Raw genomic sequence first — 18,075 nt, 5'->3', positions numbered from 1 at the left:
CAACATTGCCCAACATCAAATGGCAAATGTAATGTAATCGGAACGAAACTGAGCTACTCGTTATTGTGTGGTTGACGGACCGTTTATCAGTTTGGACCAATGCAGCGCGAGCCAATCTTAATCAAGCAGCACTGTTACTACACACTGAAAAAAATTGAATTCGCCAGTGAAGTAATAACATCGCTGCGAGATCTAGTGAGAAACATTCACATTTCTCCGTTATTAACGGATCAAACAGCGCTGACGTGGAAACCAGGAAGAAACATTGTGCCATGAATGAACTATTCAGTGTCCACAGATCAGCAACATTCACCATGGATTTACTGTAGTAACACTACTAACTGAAACCATGGAAGTTTGGCAGGAATAGTAGGCTAGGCTATAATGCTTTCAAGTAACATTACGTCGGTTTTATTTTGACATTATGAATACAATTGCTGCCCTCAAATGTTAATCTGAACTAAAATAAACCTTTGTTTATAACTACTATTATTACATTTCATTTTGTCCAATGAGCTGTTTTGTTTTATAGGCTCCTAAGAAAAGTCAAGTATAGCTCCATCATTGCTCAAAGTGAAAAAATATCATACTTTATGATGTTAATTTTAATAAAAATAATAATTATAAAAATAAATCGAGGACATTTCTCTGGCATTTCTTTCTTTTTGCTGTATCGAAAACGTACCGAACCGTGACACAAGTGTATCGTATCGAACCGAACCGTGAATTTTGTGAACCGTTACACCCCTACAAACTATATATCACAACAATTACATATTCACCCTATATCCCCATGCTTTCTACTTGACTCTGATTGGTCAGATGCAGTTTTGTAGTTACTGTAGTTAGTAGTTTTTCAATTACAGACTTGCATTTGGTTCCCCTTTCATTTTGGTTACGTTTTTGATGGTGTTGTGTTTTATGATTACTTAAGTCTACCTTATTGGTGTTATCATTTCCTTATTACATGTCCAAAAGTGTCCTTGAGCACTGGAAAGGCGGTATATAAATAAACGTATTATTATTACGCGGTTTGCCATTTTTATTAATAGTAGGTTTTGTTTGTTTTATGTTTTATAATAGTTTTTGGAGGAATGTTTGCTGTGGTTTTGAATTTGATTTTTTTTGTTTTTTTTTAAATGTGTTCTGTGTGAGTGCTTTCCATTATATTTTCTCATTCTGTGCTTTCTTTGGTGTGGTCGGTCTTTAGTCACGTTTATTATATAAATCTGTCTTCCCAGCAATTTTCTTACCTTCACAGCACATGGAGTCTAAGTGTTATCACCTGTTGGTTTCTGTCAAGTGTGGGATTATATCAAATTGTAGGAAAGAGCATGTTTCACAATTTAATCGAAGGTGAGCGGCAGCTAAGCTCTTAGCAACGCTATGACGTAGATGGCAAGTGTAACGTCTATATCAAAAGCTCTTTGCACGAAAATGAATGCAGATTAAAGAGTTTTTGTTTCACTCCCATCCACTCCAACTCTGCATAGCACTAACACCCACCTTTCCTCTGCTACAATTAACCTTTTATATCCTCTTTTCCTTGAAAAAGACAATATGTTCCATGTGGGAGATCGAGTCTGTTAATCATTTTTGGGGAAGAAATGCCAAGAATTGATACATTACAAACCGTTGTTATCCATCACTCGCTCTCTGTTCATCAAAGTAGACAACGAAGGCCAGATGTTGTTTGTGGAGTATTTTGCGGAGCTGCCACATGTGTTTGGTACCAGAGTGTTGCTGTTTAATGGAACTGGTAAAACTTCCAGCACTTTGGATACGGAGTTGCTCCTGTGATGGATTTGGAGATGTTTAATTGAAATGTTTACCTGTTTAACAGAAACAAAAGATCCTCATTATGTGTGGTCAGGCTCAGGCTGTTCCCACAAGACTATTAGAATCTTTGTTTTCTCTCTTGCTTTCTTTTTTATTTTGGAGTTTTTCATTGTAAATTTTACCTGAGTTGGTAGAAATAAAGTCCCCATGCGTCCAAGGGCCTTAGAAACTTCCTTTTCTGCCTGCCCTCCTTCCTTCCTTCCTTCCTTCCTTCCTTCCTTCTCCCGCGTCCATTCTTTTCTTGCTTCCTTTTCTCACTTATTGTATTCCTCCCTTTTTCCAGTTCTTTCATTCTTTCTTTCTTGATCTTGGAATTTTTAAGTTGGTAGAAACAAAGTCCCCATGCGTCCAAGAGCCTCAGAAACGTCCTTACTTTTTGCCGCCTTCTTTCCTTTTATTACTTCCTTCCTTTTCTCGCAACCCTATTTATTTTCTTGCTTCCTTTTCTCACTTCTTTCCTTCCTCCTTTTTTCCATTCTTTCTTTCTTTCTTTCTTTCTTTCTTTCTTTCTTTCTTTCTTTCTTTCTTTCTTTCTTTCTTTCTTTCTTTCTTTCTTTCTTTCTTTCTTTCTTTCTTATTTTGGAGTTTCTTATTGTAGAAGTTGGTAGAAACAAAGTTCCCATGCATTCTAGGACCTCAGAAACTTTGTTCATTTTCTGCCTTCTTCTTTTTTTTTGTTTCTGTCTTCCTTTCTTCCTTTTCTCGCTTCCCTGTTTATTTTCTTGCTTGCTTTTCTCACCTCTTTCCTTCTTCCCTTTTTCCAGTTCTTTCTTTCTTTCTTTCTTTCTTTCTTTCTTTCTTTCTTTCTTTCTTTCTTTCTTTCTTTCTTTCTTTCTTTCTTTCTTTCTTTCTTTCCCTTGCATCCTTTATTTATTATTTTTCTTCCTTCTTTCTTTCCTGAAATCTCTAATAGTAACCTTATCTTTTCTCATGTCTTTCTTTCCTTCCTTTTTTCTACCTATCTGTCTCTGTCTTTCTCTTTATTTAAGTTATACACATTTCAGTTTCCTGGTTGACCGCAGGGGAGAAACAGTAATGTCTATGTGTCTAAGTAGCAACAAATTAGTTTAGGGGAAACATATGGCAAACATTGTGGAAAAGCTTTAGGCTCAAAACACTAGCAGCTCACATGAATCCACTCCACAGCTGTTGCCTCTGTATGTTTTTAATGGAATTCTCAGTATTTCATTGGAGAAATAAATATTTTTGTACACGATGGCTCAATATTTACCATAGACACGTGTATTTCAGTCAAGGTTTATGTTCTATTTTTATTTGCAGTTGATTTATCTTGTTTCAGTAATGCACAAATCTCATACTTGCGTCAAGGTATTGATGTTTCTCAGGCTGAATGTAGGAGTCGTTTGAGGAATGTTGTCTTTGGCTCAGATGTTGAGAGTGGTCTTGCCTTGAACTGCTGAAGATGTTTTAAGACATCTTTTGGTCAAAGATTGTCCCATTGGTTGGCTGGTTATTATATACGATGCCAGATCTTTTAAGAAAATATATTGTTTTTGTTATTTTTCTTTCACTACCAACATCTGTTTAAAACAATAAATGCTTTTAAGTTGAGCATTTTTCCATGGATTTGACATTACCATTTATTTTCTTTGATTCCGGATAAATCAGAGGGATAATAAATGAATGATAATAAATTCAGTCCCTGAATGGGGTCATACCAGGTTATTCCCAAGTAGATGGTCACCCTCTGTACACAGAGAAGCAGGCAGCATGAGACCAAGTTAAAGTGCCTTCACATGTTTGAACTGTTTAGCAAACTGTTTCCTTTCTGCTAAATAGTTGAGGAAGCCACATGCCATTTTCAAGTTTAAAGTGATTAACAACTAGACAGACTTGTTTCCATTCAATTCACATTTATTTGTATAGTGCTTTTCACAATACAAATCATTTCAAATCAGCTTTACAGAAAATGCACATTACAATTTAGAGTGATCTGTTATCAGAGTTTTGTATGTACAATCTAAGTTATGCATTTCAAAAATGTACATACAAAATCACAGTTAGCAAAAAATGTATGGTAACACTTTACTTGAAGGGGTGTGCATAAGACTGACATGACACCTTCATAACCATGACATGACATATGTCATGAATATGAAGTAGGGTTTATTCATGTTTATGACAACTGACATTAAGTGTCTTTCGCTCAATAATGACATTTTGAATGCAAATATGACATTGTTTAAGATGTCTTTGTTATGACATCTTGACATAAACCATAACATCATAACCTGTTATGTCTTTGTTTAATATGACATTGTTTAAGTTGTCTTTGTCATGACAACTTGACATTAAATTCAATTAAACTGTCATGTGGTTGGTTTTGACATTGGCTGTCATGAGGCCATTATAACTGTGTCATGAATATTTTTCGTGACCTCAACTACAGTGGTACAAATTGAATTTGTCATTAAAAAGTTATAATGGCTTCATGACAGCTAATGTCAAAACCAACCACATGACAGTTTAATGTAATTTTAACCAATAAAGCTAAGTGGTTTCTTAAGTTTGATAATTAATTTGCTAGGTCATGTTTATGACAGGTTGTGTTGTCTTAGTAATGTCAAGTTGTCATGACAAAGACACTGACAGGTTATGATGTATTTGCTTATGTCAAGGTGTCATAACAAAGACATTTCAAACAATGTCATATTTGCATTAAAAATGTCATAACTGAGCGAATGACACTTAATGACAGTTGTCATAAACATGCATACAACTTCCTTCATATTCATAACATGTGTCATGTCATGATTATGAAGGTGTCATGTTAGTCTTATGCACACCCCTTCAAGTAAAGTGTTACCAAATGTATTAATTTAAACAATGTAATAATTTAATGCAGAAACAATGAGCTCATTGAAGTAATGAATACTTGTTTGTTAACAAATGATTATGACATTTAGAAAAATGTAGCATTGGTGCATGTTGATTCAGATTTTGCATCATCTGAGGTCTTCGCAGGAGTTGGCGCTGTCTCTTCATAGGTGTTGGGCATCTGAAGTCTTCATAATAGGCTGGATCCAAACTGGAGCTGACATACTCTCTAGTTACCCCAGGATGTGCATCCCAAGATAAAACAGAGAAGCAAATAGAAAAGAATTAGCGTAGCTGCATGCTGTTCATAACATTAAGCAAGAATAATCATGTGCATTTGATCTGACATAACTGTATAAGGTTAGGAGATGCATTATATGAATGCTAGGCTAAAGAGATGTGTCTTTAATCTAGATTTAAACAGGGAGAGAGAGTCTGAGCCCCGGACATCATCAGGAAAGCTATTCCAGAGTTTAGGAGCCAAATGTGAAAACGCTCTCCCTCCTTTAGTGGACTTAGATATTCTACCAGAAGCGCAGGGTTTTGTGACCTTAAAGAGCGTGATGGATTGTAAGGCGATAGATTGTCTTAATGTTTTTGTTTTCTTAGTTTTTGATTTGCTTTGGCCTTATGTGTATTGTTTCTTCAGCATTGTGGGAGATTCTTCTCCAAAATGTCTTGCAAATTCTCTTGGATAGGCTGGGATCCTTATACCTGGCTGGGCCTTGATGTTTTAACAAAGTAATGAGAATCAGAGAGGGTTTTTGGTCAAAACCCATGAAAGTTTAACAGAGGGCAGCCAGACATCGTAGTGTGGTCATGTCAACCCAGGTCTTTCCCGTTGAAAAATGAGACTGAGGTAAGAGGATGGAACATGATGAAAGAGCATAAATTTAGCCGTATTGCCAGACACCTGTATTTGTAAAGATTGCAGACAAAGCTTTAGTTTGATAAAGAAGTGAAGATATATTGATAGGTCTTTTTATTTTATTTTTATTTTTTTATTTAACTTATTATTATTTTTATTTCACCATTTGTCATAGAGATTTAAAGTGTCAGGGAACATATTTGTTGAAGTGCCTTATGGAAACACTGTGTACACTTGATACTGATGACTTTATGTTTTTTTTTTTTATGTGGATGTTTTATTGGAAGCCTTTTTCCTGCTGACCTGTTGCTGTAGGGAACTGGACTAAGTTTGCATGCCAACGCATGGTGATGACACTTAAAATTGAGGGAATGAGCATGAGAAAATAATATGTTTTAAGCTTAAGAAACAAGAAAAGGGTACTGCTCTATAATTATACTGATAATATAGTGCGGTCACCATAATGTAAATCTTTGAATGCATCAGATTTACCTTCCTTTCCAAAGAAATGTTCTTTATAATCTTTCATAGAAAAGTAAAATCATACATTTTAAGTCCTAAATTTCCCCCGGCTCTGTTGTTTTCTGCTACACCAACAGGTTTGCCAGGATGCTGGTCAGTCTTTGCCAAGGTCTGTAAACATTTAAAATCAAATGTTTAAAATCAAGAGCATAATTCAAATGTTTAAAACATCATATTTTTGGATAAATATGAGTAATTCTAGAATTGGGGGTACATTTCGAGTCTCCCAGATAAACCTTCTTTTATTTGCATTTAATTTATTTAAACCTATTATTGACTGTCTCTGCCTCCTGATTCATACATTCAACTTGAATTATCATGAAACAATTAAGTCTAATTTTCAACAAAAAAAATGTGTTTACTCTATTAAGTTATATAAATAATTGCATAGAATATATATTTTCTGTATTTGTAATTTATTTAATAAAAAAATAGATTTTGTATCTGTCCCTACGTTCTGGTCAACTCTGTTACCTCTGTTATAAAACAAAAAAAACCCTCCAAAGCATTTGTAGAAAATGCATGTGAATTGCACCAAGGGATGTCACTTCCTCTGGCGGGAAACTCTGAAAAGCAGTGAAGTATGTCATTATTCTTCTCTCATTAATTTGTACAAAATGTTCTCAATAGTAGATTAATTATTTGTAAAATCTATTATTGTGATATTGCAGCCTCATTCACTTTTTAAAAAATGATAAAATGGCGAAAACCCATAAAATTCTGATTTTATACATGCCATGTGGTATCTGGTTTGAGGTTAGCATTTTGAGCTAAAGCACAAAATGGTGGAAAATGTCAACTCTGTTATCGTCAACCCAATTTGTCTATAACAGAGTTGACTGATTTTTCTGTTAGTACATTGATGTTCAGTATTAATATTTTAAATCTTACAAGTTTAAGATCAGCAAATAATGAAAACAATGAATTTAAAGTGCATTCTATGAAAATATAAAAGTTGAACAGAACTGTTTTCTTTCTGGAATGAGTCATATATATCTGTTCTCTAAAATTATTAATTAATTATTTTCTGTAACATGTTAAAAAAAAAAAAAACAGTGAACAGCTCTATCACTTTTTTTCCATTCTGTATTCCTTTTGAAATGTTCTCCATAAATAATCTTAAAACATAATGTCTTCATCAATTCATAAATGGCACACAATTAAATATCTCATAAAACACACTTGCAAAATTTTCCACACACATCAACGTTTTATAGCCTTTTTACATTTCACCTTTTTTCGACATAAAACAAAGATGTTAGAGCTTGTTGTCGGTGGAACTGTATATGGCTGGATAAATATGACCCGAAGTGCCGCAGTCTCTCACAATGTCACTTTTCATTAACGTCAGAGCATGTGTTCATCGACTGTCTTCTCCACAAGCACTGTAAATACTTACTGGTGACAGCAAGCACATAATCACACACACCCTCTACGTTTATCCTGGCATCATGTTCTCAGAAGCCTGGTATTTTCAAAGAGGAGGCCTCCAGGAAGACAGGCAGGGTGACCACCACTTTTAAAAGGTTCCCCATCCACGGACGGGAGGTTTCTCTTTGCTATTAAAGGCGCACGAGGCCCCCGTGCTTATGTCCTGTGACGCATGCAGGCCAGCTGGGCAAACAGTCCTCCTGTCCACTTTGTAATAAGAAAGGCAAAGCACAGGTGACTTCTGTATGGGCTCTTTATTTGGGTTTTTAGATGGCTGACACTCGCAGCTCGATCTGGGTCACCTGTCTCGTGTGAAATCAAACCACTAACATCTCCTCCGCTCGAAATGTCCAAACCACAGGGTCTCCGTCTCTGGAAGGTTCTAGCGTGTGTTCCAGCGAGCAGGGGAATTGGGGAACACTTGTTTTCATAGCACTGGGTCAGAGTCAGGCAGGGCTTTTCAGGGTGAGGGAAATCCTCATGCAAAACAGCATCCAGTGTTCATGGTGCGGAGGCTTTCCTGAGAAGATGGGCTGTTTTGCTGATGTTTGTTTTCCCTGCACATGCATGCTTGTCTATAAATGACATATCATTAATCATACTTCATTAGAAACACTTGAAACAAAACAAACAAACAGAATGTTTTGAATGGTTTGGTGATCATGGGAGATCAAAATGGGTCTGTGTGTGTGTGTGTGTGTGTGTGTGTGTGTGTGTGTGTGTGTGTGTGTGTGTGTGTGTGTGTGTGTGTGTGTGTGTGTGTGTGTGTGTGTGTGTGTGTGTGTGTGTGTGTGTGTGTGTGTGTGCGTGCGTGCGTGCGTGCGTGCGTGCGTGCGTGCGTGCGTGCGTGCGTGTGCTAAACAAAGTTTTCTCCTCTTCGCAGAGACTATGTTGAGTTTTGTGGATGACATAATGTCCGGGGCCAAATCTCCGTGTGTGATGCTCGGGGACATCCCTGATCCCCTCTCATCTATCTCGCTGATCATACGCTGCCTGGAGCCAGACACCACATACATGTGAGTTTCTGCTGTTATATAATGACCCATGACTTTATTTGAGTCTTTTTTATTAAAATGTCATCATTTCCACTTTGAAATTAATTAGAGATTAACACTAGAATGTTCTCAACACAAAAGTGTTGATTTATTTGATTTTATCTTAATTTTATCACCCTTTAATTACAGATGTAATTACATGCAGGTATTTAAAAATATATATATAATGTAAAAACATGTATGTACACAATAAGTGCATTGTATCAAATGATTAATTCAAATATTATTACATAGTATTTAAAGACACATAATATAAAGTGCATGGGACCATCACAATAATATGAATCAAAGAGGTCATCTCCAGGCCTTATGTTCACAATGTTTCTTAACCTAAGTGTTATGCCAGGTTTCTTCAGCATGGAACACCTGTTTCCTTTGCTTTTGCAATAGGCATCGTCATTGAGCGCTCGGTGAGAAACAAAACATAGCGGCCCCACTTTTGGCTGGATGATTCACTTGGACTTTGAACTGACGTTGAGTTGCATGTCTTCAGTCAGATGAGGGGTTTTAATATCTGCGTGAGTCTAAGCAATTATATCCAACTAAGGCCGTGAAAATCCGATAATGATTTGTGTAAAATATGTCTGGAGTATTTCCTAGTTCCTACCTATGTCAATTGTCCAATATCAGTAGTTAATTTAGCATGTGCTTTTCACTAGATAGCTTGGCAGTCACTAGCAGGTAAGGAGTCTTTTTGGAAAGTATAATTGGCCCAATCATCGCTTTTGTATAAAAGCTGGTGACTTGGCAGTCACTAGCAGGTAAGGAGTCTTTTTGGAAAGTATAATTGGCCCAATCATCGCTTTTGTATAAAAGCTGGTGACATCAGCCCGACGTCTTCTCTTGGAAGTGGTAATTGTGTGGTGGGCCCCTGTCTGTTTAGACTCCCATGGATAGTTATGTGATGTATTACATCCTTTTCTCAGGAACGTTCAATTTTGTGCCACAGGGAAGAACATGGTTTGCTCACCCAGTGGGCCTATTCAATTTGGGTGAGTTTTACATGCTTCAGATACAGCATGGGGAAACATTTCATACTTTGGAATGGTTTTAAAGTGCGTCAAAGGGTGCACTTCGCGGTAATAGCAGAAACAGCAATAGAAAGATTGATGTGTTAAACAGTGCTGCAAAAACATGAAAAGGTTTAAGTAAACACTTGACATTAGCCATATATTTTGAGTGTAGATAAAAAACAGGAACCGCAAAATATGAAAAATGATAAATCACAATATAAATCTCATCAGAGGGTCGTAATATGGTTAAAAATAATATGGTTGATAATAATAACAATAATAAATGTATTAATTAAAGTATATATAAAGTCAAGATATACATTTATAAGGACATTAAACTACATTTTCAGAATACTGAAAATAAGATTTTTAATAAATGGAGAAAGAAATTACATAATTCGTCCATATGTACTATATATATAGTACATATGAATTATTTATTATATATATATATAGTGCATGTACAAACACTGTTACTGTATGGAAAATAACATAGTTAAAGGATTTGCATTTGTTGTCTATAACTATATACAAATATTTTACAATTATTTTGAGGTTAGCATTTAATATATATATTCCTACTCTAAAATAACCCCTGAAGTCCGCACACATCTGCCTTTGCAGTTTAACACATTGCAGCATTACTTGCGATGGTCTTTGTTGGTGCAACTTTCATGTGGGTTTTCCAACATGTAGGTGTTTGAATTTAAACGCCCTGCTACCTTTCCTCCTGATTTCCTGTGTTTTACATGTCCTGCACATATGTTGGCAGTTAGAACACACACACACACACACACACACACATGCACACACATGCACAGTGGACATGCAGGGCATGCTGGAGAGATTACACCAGCCCAGAGGGAGGATTGAGTCCTTCTTAGTATACTTCTTTCCAAATGTTTGTGATATTTGACCATTGTTCAAAGAAGCACTGATTGTCTTGATATTATCTATGGACTATTATCTATGGTTCAGTGTTATTGTCTGGTTCACCTCAGAGTTTTAAGTTTCAAGAAAAACACAGTAGGTTACAAAAGTCTATGAAAATGCTTCATTTTTATTTTTCAATTTTAATCATTTCTTTCATTAAAAATTAAATCAGCAAAATTAACAGTGAATTTCTTATTTGGGTGTATTTTTCCACCAAAAACTAATTTCAAGATGTTCAATGTGGTCTTAGCAGGTTTATTATCGTTAACTAAAAGCTAAAACTAAAATCATTTCTATTCATTGAAATAAAGCTACAATAAAATGTAAATATTAGTTGAAAAAAGAGAGAATTTTACCTAACGAGTCAACGTGTTTATATCAGAAAGTCTCCCTGTACATTCTTAGAACGCAAACGTCCTAAACACTTAAATGTTTATTTGTTAAAAGTCAGAAATTTCCCCTGCTTATTAAAAGTTATGTTCACCTTCATTACAGTAGCGAATATCAGATCAGCTGACGGACGAGACACCTAAGCATTTGTATTGCAAATGTCACAGTGATTCTTCTGAAATCTGAATACAGATTTATGCTTTGTAAGGCATGTGTATACAGCTTAATCCATCATGTACAGTTATTCACTGTGATTATGTAAACGATGCATGGTAACCCTTTTGATTGTAATATAGTGCAATTTAGTAATAGGGGATTATGTATTGTTAATGTATATTCTAATCAATTTCTGATAATAATCCCAGATATCGTAATGTTGTCAGTCCGCGGATGATGAAAGGCAGAGAAGATCAAATATAAGTTATTTTAGTTAAAGGTGCTCTATGTAACTTTTCTACTAAAATGAATCCTTTTTTTATTGCCTGTGTGTGAAGGGGTTGTAATCACACATTAAAATGATCCACTTGTCGAGTTTTGCTATTACCTCTGAAGGCCAGTATTCCTATTTCTTTGTGAAGTCTCCGGGTCGGATTTACCGCGAAATCCAACGGATGTGACGTGCATGCGCGCTCCCGAGCCTCTCTCCTTATATACAGTCTATTGTAGACGGTCAGGGAGTTACGTCCGGTTAAAGGCTTTTTTTTGCGGCTTATATCTCAGTCAATCTTTGATCAATATTCCCAAGACTCTAATCGTTCGTAGTGCTGGACGGGGCCTTTCGAACGAGCCCACCCCCGAGGTCCAACTCGCCCGGCTCCCCGAGTTATAGCCGTTCGAAATCGGGGGTCCCAGCGAACGGCGATCCGTTAGGGGGGATCCCCGAGGCCCGCCACTCTAGCGTTCGGGCAAGGGTTCCCCTGGGACCTCCTCCCCCGAATTTGAGCTCTCTGGGTCTTTGCGTTCCAGAGATACGAGCGATTTTCTTTTGAGATTGTGACGTCACCGGCGTCCGCAATTTTGCAGCGCGCCCGATGGTTTTCTGCTAATATCTCCGCGAAAACACCACCAAAAACTATGGAACTTATATGGTTCTTTTCAGCTCGACTAGATGGTCCCAACGAGCTCGGTGCTCGCCGAATCTGTCAAGTATTCGCCGAGATATTTGCGTAATAGACGGTATTGTCTATGAGTTCGAGCACGAGCGCTCCTGTAAAATTTGGTTGCAATCCGAAACATCACCACTAGAGGCCGCTAAAAGTTACGTAGAGCACCTTTAAATAAAGTAAACCAAAGTAGACTCAGGGATTCCAACACAAACAATACCGGACAACTGAAAGGAGTACAAAGAGGAACTTAAATACACAGTAATAATGACAACATAACGGACAGGTGTGATGATTAGATGAGTGTCCATGACAACTGATGACTGGAGGAAAATTAGGAACAAAAGAAACACAGGAAACAGGTAACTGATGAATGCAAACTAAAAGTCCATGAAAACGAAACTAAACACACAGATTGTGACAGATATATTTTCATTGTTCATGCTTAATATTTCCTGCATCTTAAAAAAACTATTCACGTAGGCTGAAAGGCTGCAAATCGGGTGGTTTAATGTCAATGTTTTGGCTGTTAGTCAATGATGCCTTCTGTTGGTAGGGAATCGTAAGATGGCCGCTCTTCGAACACTTCCGGTGGCTTCACCGCTTGCTGGCAATTTAGAACGCAATGAGCAATCCAGTCATTGATATACATCAGTGGTCTTAGACTTTATTTTCACTACTATCACCAAAAGAGGTGTGTGAAATTTTAATATAGTTATTAATATTAATAATCAAGGTTTTAATCGAGTTTTCTTTTCTGCTTCAAATTGTATTCTACTTGATGTGAAAAGACTATAGAGAGCCGATGTTCATAAGTTAGATCCCTTTCATTAATAAATCACACACATTGGATAAAACAGTGGATCACATTTCCCTAGCTTTCATGCACTCTCTTCCTGGCACTTTGAGGATCTCACTGCTGTGATACGGCAGGTGGTAGTTGTTTATGATATCTTCCACTAGATGGGGATGTAGTTCAACGTAATCTTTACAACCTGCCTCTCATAGCCTGCGGCACATGTCATCAGTGATGGAGTCATTGCAGCGATCTTCTCGGAGTGAGTGGGCACACCACCACAGCTGGTTGCTATTGTTCAAGTTGAGTTGTCTGTACTTAAGGGATTCTCAAATCAAAGCCATGAGCCGAAGGTAAACTCATGCTTATGTAATGGGAGTGGTGCAGTCATGCATTTTGATTTTAATGGAGGTATATGCTGTTATATGATTACATAATTCACACACTGAATCAATTTGTTGACTCTGAACTTCAAAGGACTCCTAAATAGGTAATGGTTCATAATTTCCGAGATCTATTTGGAAGTGTTATTTCCAGCCAAATCTAGGATTGAATCCAAATACACTTATTTATTCATTTAACCTTAACCCTGAGCTTATTTTGATATATGTTATTGTTCGAGACATGCATCTTAAATTTTGATTATTACTATTATTATTATTAGTAGTAGTAGTAGTTGTGATATATTTTATTGTGAATCATCACCTTTTGTTTAATGAACGTGGTCTGAACATGTTGAGCTGTGGTGCTTATGTTGGAAAATGTGGTTCAAATCTGGCCTGCAACATTTATCATAATCATATTGTAAAAGGCTCAAAGATTTAAAAAAAAATGGTAACACTTGACAACTAGACTTTCTGCTTTCTGCGTACAATATGTAAGATTTTTTTATATATTTTTTATATTTTGTTGACTTGTGTACTTGCATTATCCCAAATGTTTCCAACAATGTTTAAATCCAGAGAAATCAGCTATTTTAACCAGTGTAACGGCCGGTGTCATTGTGTCGCCTGTCAGTGACGTCGTTAACATAACCATCAACACACTCAAACTTACTTTTAGTCTGATTGTTTTGACCAAGTAAAACAGCGCTGCATTACCCCACAATTTCAATTAGTCAAATAAAGTGACATGTATGAGTAGTAATTCAGCACGTGCGGCTTTTTTAGTAGAATAAAATAAAATAATGTTAAATTAAGTGATCAAATGTAACTAACAAAGTTTAGGGAAGAAGGAGGCAGATGCAACTTTAATCGTAACTTTAAACGAAAGGAGCAGCAGAGGCTGAATGCAGCATATAAGCATAATAAAAACAGTAGTGTAAAATGTCCCAGGCTCTCGACCAGCTCTTCTTCATACTACTGTAACGTTCATAAAACTTTTCAACTTATTCTATTAATTCTAACTCTAAGCTAACAGTCTACTAATACTCTGAGAGTTAGTTGACATGTAGTTGCAAAGTTAGTAGTATGTCTACAGTTGACTATCAAAATAAAGTGTAACTTGAGAATTGAGTATGTGACAAATGTCTAATTGTGCAACGTCAGGTTTCGGCTGTGGGCGGTGGACAACACGGGTCGGCGTTCCAGTCCGAGTGAGGTGACGATCAAAACTCCCTGTCCTGCCGTGGATGACGTCAAGGCTCAAGGTAGAGAACTGCTTGCATATTGTAGAATGAACTTCTTAGGTTAGGGCAATATTCAGAAGATCAGAAGTGATGTGATTTGGTTGAATATCCCCTCAGAAATAGCAGACAAGATTTACAACCTGTTCAACGGCTACACCAGCGGGAAGGAACAGCAGACGGCCTACAACACGCTTATGGACCTGGGCTCACCAACCCTCCACCGAGTACTTTACCACTACAACCAGCGCTATGAGAGCTTTGGAGAGTTCACTTGGCGCTGTGAAGATGAACTGGGGCCCAGGTTTGTAAAACGATTCTCAAGCTCTGTTACAAAAGCTAGTTAAATGCTTATAGGCAGCTAACTTTTTAGACAGCATTGCAACCATTATGGAACTTTATAAGGAACCAGTTTGGGATGCTCTATTAGTAGAGTGTCCCAAATTGATTCCAAATTGCACTCCACACTGGATACAATTGCAATTGACTTAAATTGCGTTTGATGTTAGCATGTTGCTAAGCTAAAAGCGCAACACTATTAAAAACAAACTCAAATATTACATAAAATGATCAATTAGTTTTATTTATTTTTCATTTATGTGCGTGAATTTGAACTATGAACTATTTTTATAAGCTATTTAGTATAGAATTAAATATATTTAGAATCAACATTTCGTTTGCTTTTTAAGCAATCTTGGATTAATATTTTCATTGAGCTCAGCGCAGTGCATTATGGGATGTTACCTTGGAATGGATGTGGTGTGTTAGGGGGACACGTTAATTTTTATTGATTGCAATTAAACCTAATATCTTGTTTCACAAGCTTTTATGTGCTTTTTTGTTTTTTCATTGCTCCTTAAATTACATAGTAAACGCAGATTATTCTATTATGGATTCTAACGTCAGACGTGATTCGGGAATTTGTGCTAAGTAGGTTTAAATTGCAATCAAACTGATTACAGTACATTTAAAGGGATCACTAAGGCATCACGCTGACCACAGAACAGGGTGGCAATCTTTATACACCCTCCAAAACAAACCAAAGACAAATAAGGTCTGGATTTTAGAATTGCACTGAAACACTTTCTAAACGTAGCCATGTGTTCGATATAAAACTTGAACGCTTCCTCGCTGATGCACAGTAGAGGCAGGTGAATTTAATTAAGGCCATTTGGACGACCGTACCTGAGGCCTCGGTTCAAATTAAAAGGTTGTATTTAATCGCCTCCATGTTGCAAGGTTTTCCTTTCTTGCTCCCGAGTTGCTGCTCTAAAACACACTCATATCAAACTCCATCCCACCCAGTGTGACTGATGAGAGTTAACCGCTGTGAGGACTTCAACAGTGCTGCTTTCAAACCAAGATCATGGATTCATGGTAGTTTAATCGAATTCAGGCCTAGGATATTTTCTCAGTCATGCATGATTTAGCATGTTCCAGTTTGCTCTTCTCTTTACTATTCCTCTCTTTCTCCTTTGACAGACGTTCAAACGTAGCTGTATATCATGATGCAATGATTGTTTCATTTTGTTCAAGAAACATTTATATTGCAAAAAAAATTCAATCTGTCAATCAATGCCATCATGGACAATACCATCACTTTTAATTGTACATACATTTAATGTGCTATTTATTTATTTGTATTCTCTTTTCATTATGCTTATTTTTATTTATTTATTTCATATACATATTCAGTTCATAATGTGTTCAGTTTCATTATATATTGATTGTCTCCATGCTGTCTGCTGCATTTTATTTCAAGTTGTATATTTCAGTTCGTTTTTCATTTTAATGTGCACTTATATTTCATTATTTTTTATTGCACCATTCTATGATGTATTTAATAATTTCATTATATTTCTATTTAAATTTATTTGAAGTGAGTTAGCTAAGTTACTAAATTTGATTTATTCATTGCATTATTTATAAAGTTACTATTATTAATCTTTCCATAAGGAGGACCCTATGAGTGCTAAAGGTCAAAAATGGTCTGTTGACCCCATGTTGAGTCAAGTGATGTCATAATACTGTCACTGGCCATCATTGAGGTTTGAGAACTTTGAATTTAAATGATAGTAGATCAATTAGTATGAATTGATCCCCTAAAGCTGCCTCCTACGACGAATGCATCAAGATAACTCAAAAACAACATTCATTCATATTAATTCATCCAGATATTTGCACAATGACGGGAGCGTGTGATCATGCCCCTGTGATCGACCCAGTTCCATGAAATGTTGCGTAAGTTTTTAGACTTCAGATAAGCCGTTCAAGTGGAGGTCTAGGGAGATGGGCCATTATCTCCACCGCATCTGCCTTCCAAACAACTCGTATGCGTCATTTCCAATCTCGTTCCGCCCATACGGCATTTTTTAAAGCATAGGATAGGAAGGAAGTATAAACAAAGAGAATTTGTTTCTAAGTCTTCGATACAAAAGGAATGCAGTTCACTGGGGTTTCCTCATTTAAATGCAATTTTCTTCAACTAGTCATAATACGAGATAATTGTCAGTAAACTGGTCCCACTCAGGTCCTGACTTAGAACAAAACGAATTAAAAAGACGAATATATTTCCTAAGTTTTCTTTCTTTTTGAGATATCATAAAGGTCGTCTTGTGACTCACTCTTAATTGGTGGGCCTATTTGTTGGACTGACTCACGCTATAATTGGTGGTGTGTTCGGTTAAAGTTCTTTCTTTGTTTTCATAGGAGATTAATGCTAGTATACAGTTACTATAAGGAGCGTTGTCACTCTCTCATGAGGCTATTTCAAATGGATGTTATGAAAGGTGGGTTGGTGTGTTACTGTGGGTGTCAGTGGAATGCAGCTGATTGTTTCCTCTCAGACCAGTACAAGAGATTTCGGAAAAGCGAGAGTGAGAGAGGCACTGGCAGAGGCCAAGAGGTTGAAAACGTACCTTGGAAATTAGAGGCCACTTTCCACTTCCATACATGCTGGAATTTATGGTGACAACCGTTGCTATTTGGAGACCAAAACGGACTTTCTTGACAAATTAAAGGATAACAAACCACAGAGTTTTGTTTTAAGCAAATAAACATCCAAATTCCTACAACCACTGAAATGTGGCAAGATATTAAAAACACAAATACATTCAAAAGAATGATATAAATGACAGCATCTCTACTGCAGATGGGAATATTTATCATTTAATATGCTAGTGATTTCTGACATCATTAAAATTCCATTATTATACGTTGTGAATCAAGTGGAAGCCAAAGAAAATAATGATTTTATACTTTAGTTCAATCATTTCAAACACAACCAGTCGAAACACTGTGCGATCAGTTTAATCGATTTAAGCCGCATTCTAATCGTAAACTTAAAAATGCACTTAGCTACCCTAAAAGCCTGGTTGGTCCATACAGATTTGGTTTTTGGTATTTATACAGTAGAGTGTTGAGCTTCTGGTTTGGCAGGGTTTTGAAGTGAAGCTATGACTTAGGAATGAGGCGCTCTTTCCGTACTCTTGGTATCACATTTCAGCTTTTTGTCTTTTGCGAAGGACATTGGCGCTTCATAGCATTCACACATACTCAATAAACGTCCTCTCAAGTCACTGTCGCTAATAGAATTCACAGGTACTTAACCGTAGGTGAAACTGCCGTTCACCTAATCGGTCCTGTAACCTCAAAAGATTCTTG

At 36.6% G+C, this 18,075-nt stretch overlaps 1 protein-coding gene across 4 annotated transcripts in view; it reads left to right on the top strand.

Moving 5' to 3' along the window:
* The window catches only part of astn1 (astrotactin 1), a 267,683-nt gene that overhangs the window by 247,240 nt on the left and 2,368 nt on the right, over window positions 1-18,075 (top strand). For all 4 annotated transcript variants that reach the window (XM_056239481.1, XM_056239480.1, XM_056239482.1 and 1 more), the window contains 3 exons: window positions 8,382-8,514; window positions 14,336-14,436; window positions 14,533-14,716. In XM_056239481.1, coding sequence (XP_056095456.1) covers window positions 8,382-8,514; window positions 14,336-14,436; window positions 14,533-14,716 — 418 coding nt within the window. The remainder of the gene's footprint in view (window positions 1-8,381; window positions 8,515-14,335; window positions 14,437-14,532; window positions 14,717-18,075) is intronic.

This window comes from Rhinichthys klamathensis, unplaced genomic scaffold (genome assembly GCF_029890125.1).
Source record: "Rhinichthys klamathensis goyatoka isolate OS25496 unplaced genomic scaffold, OSU_Roscu_1.1 h1tg000566l_1, whole genome shotgun sequence".
Lineage (NCBI taxonomy): Eukaryota > Metazoa > Chordata > Actinopteri > Cypriniformes > Leuciscidae > Rhinichthys > Rhinichthys klamathensis.
This window is presented reverse-complemented; position numbering and strand designations above follow the sequence as displayed.